The following is a 7,301-nucleotide window of genomic DNA, read 5'->3' as shown; positions in this document are numbered from 1 at the left end:
TTGTCTTCTCTACATCTTCCACCGCCATCTTGATTTGGTGATATCTGAGAACGCATCCATGAAGCACAGTAGGTCGCACTCGGCGGTGGAGTCGACGATCTGGTCGATGTGCGGGAGAAGGAACGGATCTTGGGGCCACGCCTTGTTGAGGTTGGTGAAATCGACGCACGTTCGCTCCTTCCCGCCTTTCTTTGGCACCACGACGGGGTTCGCCAGCCATTTGGGGTACCTAACCTCATGAATGGCACGTGCCACCTCCAACTTGCGGGTCTCTTGGACGATGAAGTCCTGGTTATCCGTGGACTGCCGCCTTGCTCGCTACTTCACAGGGCGCACATTGGGGCATACCCTTAAGTGGTGCTGAATCACCTCTCTCGGGACCCCCACCAGCTGATTGGGGTCCCATGCGAATATATCCTTGTTCGCGCCAAGAACTTCACCAATGCTTCCTCTTTGCTGGGGTTGAGGCCGGCACCTATGGTGAAGGTGGCTCCTGAGGAGCCGCCCTTGTCGACCGGCACCTGCTTGGTTTCTACCTTGTCTTAGGTGAACAACAACTTCTTCTTGGTTGGCGTGGCCTCCTTGTCCTCGGGGGCACCGGCGCCGATGGGCTGCGTCGCCACAGCGGTCTTGAAGGCAAGTTTGAGCGCCGTCACGACCTCCTTGGTGTCCCCCTTGGCAGTGAGGACACCTTTGCTTTCAGGCATCTTCATGAGGTTGTAGGCTGGATGAGTCGCTGATACGTCTCCAACGTATCTATAATTTTTGATTGCTCCATGCTATATTATCTACCGTTTTGGACTATATTGGGCTTTATTTTCCACTTTTATATTATTTTTGGGACTAACCTATTAACCGGAGGCCTAGCCCAGAATTGCTGTTTTTTTGCCTATTTCAGTGTTTCGAAGAAACGGAATATCAAATGGAGTCTAAACGAAATAAAACCTTCGGGAACGTGATTTTCTCACCGAACGTGATCCAGGAGACTTGGACCCTACTCCAAGGAGTCAAAGAGGCGGTCACGAGGGTGGGGGCGCGCCCCCCCTAGGGCGCGCCCCCCTGCCTCATGGGCCCCTCGATGCTCCACCGACGTATTCCTTCCTCCTATATATACCTACGTACCCCCAAACGAACAGATACGGAGCCAAAAACCTAATTCCACCGCCGCAACTTTCTGTATCCATGAGATCCCATCTTGGGGCCTGTTCCGGAGCTTCACCGGAGAGGGCCGTCATCACGGAGGGCTTCTACATCATCATAGCCTCTCCGATGAAGTGTGAGTAGTTTACCTCAGACCTTCGGGTCCATAGTTAGTAGCTAGATGGCTTCTTCTCTCTTTTTGGATCTCAATACAAAGTTCTCCCCCTCTCTTGTGGAGATCTATTTGATGTAATCTTCTTTTTGCGGTGTGTTTGTTGAGACCGATGAATTGTGGGTTTATGATCAAGTCTATCTATGAATAATATTTGAATCTTCTCTGAATTCTTTTTATGTATGATTGGTTATCTTTGCAAGTCTCTTCGAATTATCCGTTTGGTTTGGCCAACTAGATTGGTAGTTCTTGCCATGAGAGAAGTGCTTAGCTTTGGGTTCGATCTTGCGGTGTCCTTTCCCAGTGACACAAGGGGCAGCAAGGCACGTATTGTATCGTTGCCATCGAGGATAACAAGATTGGGTTTATTTCATATTGCATGAATTTATCTCTCTACATCATGTCATCTTGCTTAAGGCGTTACTCTGTTTTTAACTTAAGACTCTATATGCATGCTGGATAGCGGTCGATGAGTGGAGTAATAGTAGTAGATGCAGAATCGTTTCGGTCTACTTGTCACGGACGTGATGCCTATATACATGATCATGCCTAGATATTCTCATAACTATGCTCAATTCTGTCAATTGCTCAACAGTAATTTGTTCACCCACCGTAGAATACTTATGCTCTTGAGAGAAGCCACTAGTGAAACCTATGGCCCCGGGGTCTATTCTCATCATGTTAATCTCCATCACTTTAATCTTGTTTTGCTTTTTACTTTGCATCTTTATACCAAAAATATTATATCTATCAGATCTCACTCTCGTAAGTGACCGTGAAGGGATTGACAACCCCTAATCGCGTTGGTTGCGAGTAGCTATCATTTTGTGCAGGTACGAGGGACTTGAGCGTGGCCTCCTACTGGATTGATACCTTGGTTCTCAAAAACTGAGGGAAATACTTATGCTACTCTGCTGCATCATCCCTTCCTCTTCGGGGAAATCCAACGCAAGCTCAAGAGGTAGCAGTCGCTGCCATGAACTGGGCCAGAGCTGGGTACCCGAGGATGGGGTTGTACGGGAGGATGATGCGGGCGATGTCGAAGTCGACCAGCTCAGTGCGGTAGTTGTCGCACGTGCCGAAGGTGACGGGAAGGCGGAGCTGTCCAAGGGAGCGGGCAGCGCCGCCACCAACTCCTGAGAAAGGCTTGCTGAGGCTGAGCCGCTCGAGCGGCACGTGAAGAAGGCTGAAGGCTTCCGTGGAGAGCAAGTTGAGGCCAGCGCCGCCGTCGATGAGGGTCTTGGTGACGACCACGTTGCAGATGGTGGGCGTGCAGAGCATCGGAAGCATGCCCGAGCCGATGGTGGTGACAGGGTGGTCTTCTGAGCTGAAGGTGAGGTCGGCCTCAGGCGTAGCCCAACCCGGCGCAACCCCCGAGCGCTTGGAAGCGACACCAATCTGGCGGAGGAACGGCTTGATGTGACAATCTGAAGGCGGCACCTATGAGCCGCCTAGCAGGGCCACGACTGTGTGGTGTGCCGGTGCCGCGTAGCGCACAGTGAAGAGGTCACGCAGCTCCTCCCAAGACGCCACCGTGGATCCGGGAAGGTTGAGCAGCCAGGCACGCGGCTCGCCGACGAGGGTCGTGGGAAGCCAGTTGACCATGACCTTATCATCACCCCCAGCCTCGAGGACGGCCTCCTCATATGCCAGCAGGAAAGCTGATGGGTCCGCTGCGCCGTCGTAGCGCGGCGGCATCTCCGGCTTGAACTTGGGTGGCCACCGCACCCGCCGCAGGGCGGGGGCCAGGGCTCGGAGCCCACTGGCCCCGCCGTCGACGCTGGTCGTCGGAGTCGGTGGCAAGGCGCCTGCCATGTGGGCGAAGCGCGGTGGCGACGGAGCGCAGATCGATGGAAGAGAAGCTACGGCGCACCCCCTACCTGGCGCGCCAGATGTTGGATCACGGGTTCCGAAAAAACCCTCGAGGTTCGAACACTGGGGTGCGCGCGAATGTTTTCTCCCTATCGATCCACGCCCTAACTCGTTAAGATCTCGCGGATGAACTCCACGAACTTGCAACACAAAGACACAAAATTTATATTTGTTTGGGCCACCATTGTGGTGTAATACCCTACTCCAGTGTGGTGGTGGTGGATTGCCTCTTGGGCTGATGATGAACAGTACAAGGGGAAGAACAACCTCCTGAGGTTAAGGTGTTCTTGTGCTTGGTGAACTTGTGTGGGTGAGATGCCTCTAAATGAGTTCTCCACCCGTCGTCCCATTACTGTGGTGGCTAGTTTTACTTATACTAGCAAAAGAGCCCGTGCGTTGCAACGGGAGAAAAAACACAACACACACTCTTAACCGAACAACAATCACTCAAGACCACAATAGGTCCATCTTCTTTATTTTAGCGACACATCATATTTGTGTTGCCGCTTATCTTTCTTCTCACCCTCGCCGACGGTGGTCTTAGTGTTCACACAAACCAAAACATGTTAGATTGTGGTTAATCCTAAGACGTCTCTCTCTCTCCCTCTCTCCTCCCTCTCCCTCTCTCCTCCCTCTCCCTCTCTCTCGCTTTCTCTCACTCACGATGAGAAATCTATTGTTTTCCCCCGCGACGTATTCAGAGGTATGCATGTGTAGTTCTTAATGTTTTCTTTTCTCTATATGATATAGTGGGTGTTTATTTGCAATCTGGATCGCCGCCTGTATGAAAGAAAAATGGATTATGCGCTATAGTTATAAGTTTGCTTCCAAAACAATATTTAAAAAATATTTAACAGGTAAAATTAACATCATATATAGATTTCACACATTTTTCTAATCAAATTTCATATATAACATATTAAAATCGGAGTCACGATTTAAAAGATACGTATAATTTAGAAAACCATTTGTTTGAATTAAATATCTCCCAAAATAATATTTAAAAATACTTAACAGGTTAAAATAATCTTATATTCATATTCTACATATTTTTCTAATCAAATTTCATATATAATATGTTTAAATTGAGTTGCGGTTTAAAAGATATGGATGGTTTAGAAAAGCATTTGCTTGACTTAAATATGATATGCGGATGGAATACCTAAAATGTCAGGGGGGTTTGAAAAACTGTAAAATAACGGTTTGGTGTGACTTAAATGTGGACTGCGGGTTGATTTCATGCTTTTTTGCAAATTGGCACGACGGACGAGCAGAAACCCCACGTGATTCATTATATACTAGCAAAAGAGCCCGTGCGTTGCAACGGGAGAGAAAACATAACACACGCTCTTAACTCAACAACCATCACTCAAGACCACAATAGATTGGTCTCCTTTATTTTTGCAAGGCATCATATTTGTGTTGCCGCTTATCCTCCTTCTCACCCTCGCCGACGATGGCCTCGGTGTTCACACAAAACAACAAAAAACGTGTGTTGAATATGGTTAATCCTAAGGCGTCTCTCTCTCCCTCTCTCCTCCCTCCCCCTCTCTTCCTCTCTTCCTCTCTCTCTCTCTCTCTCTCTCTCGCTTTCTCTCATTCTCGCGATGAGAAATAGATATGCATGTGTAGTTATCGATGTTTTCTTAACCTATATGGTTATAGTGGGGTGTTTATTTGCCATCTGGATCGTCGTCGGTATGAAAAAAAATGGATCTTGTGCTATAAATTATAAGTTTGCTTCCATAACAATATTTAAAAAAATATTTAACAGGTAAAATTAACATCATATTTAGATTCCACATATTTTTCTAATAAAATTTCATATATAATATGTTAAAATCGAAGTTACGGTTTAAAAGATACAGATAATTTAAAAAATCATTTGATTTGACTCAAATATATTTCAAAACAGTATTTAAAAATACTTAACAGGTAAAAAATAATCTCATATTCATATTCTACATATTTTTTAATCAAATTTCATATATAACATGTTCAAATCGGAGTTACGGTTTAAAAGATATGGATGATTTTAAAAAACATTTGTTTGACTTAAATATAATCCATGGATGAATTACCTAAAACATCAGGGGGTTTTCTAAAAATGTAAAATAACGGTTCGGGTGTGACTTAAATCCGAACGGCAGGTTAATTTTAAGAAAAGACAGAGACTTTTATGTAAAATAGGAAAATAACGATTCGTTTTAACTTAAAACAGGATTGCGGGTTGAATTCTCTGAAATAGAGAGGCTTTTCCGAAAAATGCCATGATGGATGAAAGAAATCCAATTTGCTTCATTATTAGGTAAAGATAGGCCTGATCCTTTCGCCAAATATTGAGCGAGAAGGGAGCCAATAACGGTCAATTTGAAAGGGAACAACTAGTACAACTTATCCTGACAAAAATAGTCTTCGCCTGCAAACGGCTCTGGTGATGACACCGTCTTGTGCTCCATGGTGACCTCCGCCTTGTCGTCCTACTGGTCTTGGTCTCGTTGCATCGATATGGAAACATTTGCTTGATGCCTCGGTACTTCGGGCCTGCGCTTGCCCATTTGGCACCAAAGAGGAAGCAAGGACGCTACATGCGTTGGCGCCCGCCTGGTCTCGATCGTCATGACTCACGTCACGAGGACCTCGCGAGATTTGCCTTGTCTTGAATACCTCGTCGATGAAGATGGGCCGTACAGACCTGCTAGCTCAGTCACGCCGTGGGCCGCAAGCAGGCAAGTCAAGGGACCTCCGTTCACGGAATGCCGATAATGTCCACTTTCAATTTTTTTTCCTTTTTGATGAACTGATGACAAACACACAAAATTATAGTTTTTTAAAAAAAATACAAAGATTCATATTGGAATTTCTAAATTTGAGGAAAGGAGTCGAGTTTCACGGCGTTGGCTTCTGTTGCCCCTGGACTGCGCCCAAACGTCCGATTTATATCAGACGGTTCCTATGGGCGCGTGGCTCGGCAGGGGATTCGATCCATTCCCTTTGTGTCTTATCTCCGGCGCAGAGAAGCCTCCAGCTCCGGCCGCTGAGCCAACCAAAACGGAAGCCATGGCGACCACGTCGACCACCCCGTTCCACCGTCTCCTCGCCCCGGCCCGGTCGAACCCCGCTGCGCGCCTCTCCCTCTACACCCGCGGCCCTCCCACGCTCTCCTTCTCCCGCTTCATCTCCGTCCGCCGACGTCTCGCTGCCGCATCCAAGGACACCGCCAGCGACAAGGGGCAAGAACAAGAATCGTCCACGGTAGCGGGCGGAGCCGCGGAGCCCGCAGAGGAGGAAACACCTCCGGGTGAAAAGACCTCAGATGAAGTGGCGACGGAGCTTAAGGAGGTGATGCGTGCGCGTAAGGAGGCGGAGGTCGCCGCAGGCGGCGGTGGGTGGTGGGCCGGGGTGGCGCAGGAGATGACGGAGATCGAGTGGCCGGCGCCGGGGAAGGTTCTGGGCACCACGGGGGTCGTCCTCGGGATCATCGCGGGATCCACGGTCGCCCTGCTCTCCGTGAACGCGATCCTCGCCGAGCTCTCCGACCGTGTCTTCGTTGGCCGGGGCCTTCAGGATTTCTTCTAAGGGTGAAGTGGCATCAATTTGTCTCCGTTTATATTTCGAGAATTCAGATAGGCGTATTGCAAGGTTCATAGATTGAAAATGGCTGTGTTGCTGCAAGAGAAATATGATATGCTGTTCCGCAGACAATTGCATTGTGCTAACCTGTGCGTGCGATTCAGTCTTCGGGAAAGAGTTTTGGCTGGCATTTCTGTGCTAACTACTCTTACTCCGAGAAGAGAAACCTAGCTGAGTTTCTACTTATGTCAGTAGCACAAAGTAAAGCTGGTTAATTTATACTTGATAAAACTGATAAACTTACTTGCACTTGGCAATATTTTCTATTTAGTGTAGTGATTTGCTAAAGCTACATTTCTCATCCACAAAACATTTAGCTTAAGTTGTAACCACGACAAGGGAACACCCTAATCTATCTTGTGAACCCAAGTGTATGGCCATTCTTATCTACAACCTCATTCCCGAGCAGTGACATTCACAGGCAGATGATGCAATTCTTCATGACATACATGTATATTGGGTATTGATTTTCGGTGTTGGTTCC

The 7,301-nt window shown here is 47.7% G+C and overlaps 1 protein-coding gene across 1 annotated transcript; it reads left to right on the top strand.

Annotated features, from left to right (window-relative positions):
• Positions 1-6,161: 6,161 nt before the first annotated feature.
• LOC119354860 (preprotein translocase subunit SECE1-like) lies at positions 6,162-7,087 on the top strand. The gene has a single exon (XM_037621611.1). The coding sequence runs from the start codon at positions 6,245-6,247 to the stop codon at positions 6,761-6,763; it is 519 nt and encodes a 172-aa protein (XP_037477508.1). The 5' UTR covers positions 6,162-6,244; the 3' UTR covers positions 6,764-7,087.
• The last annotated feature ends 214 nt before the right edge of the window (positions 7,088-7,301 follow it).

Source organism: Triticum dicoccoides, chromosome 2A (genome assembly GCF_002162155.2).
Source record: "Triticum dicoccoides isolate Atlit2015 ecotype Zavitan chromosome 2A, WEW_v2.0, whole genome shotgun sequence".
Lineage (NCBI taxonomy): Eukaryota > Viridiplantae > Streptophyta > Magnoliopsida > Poales > Poaceae > Triticum > Triticum dicoccoides.
This window is presented reverse-complemented; position numbering and strand designations above follow the sequence as displayed.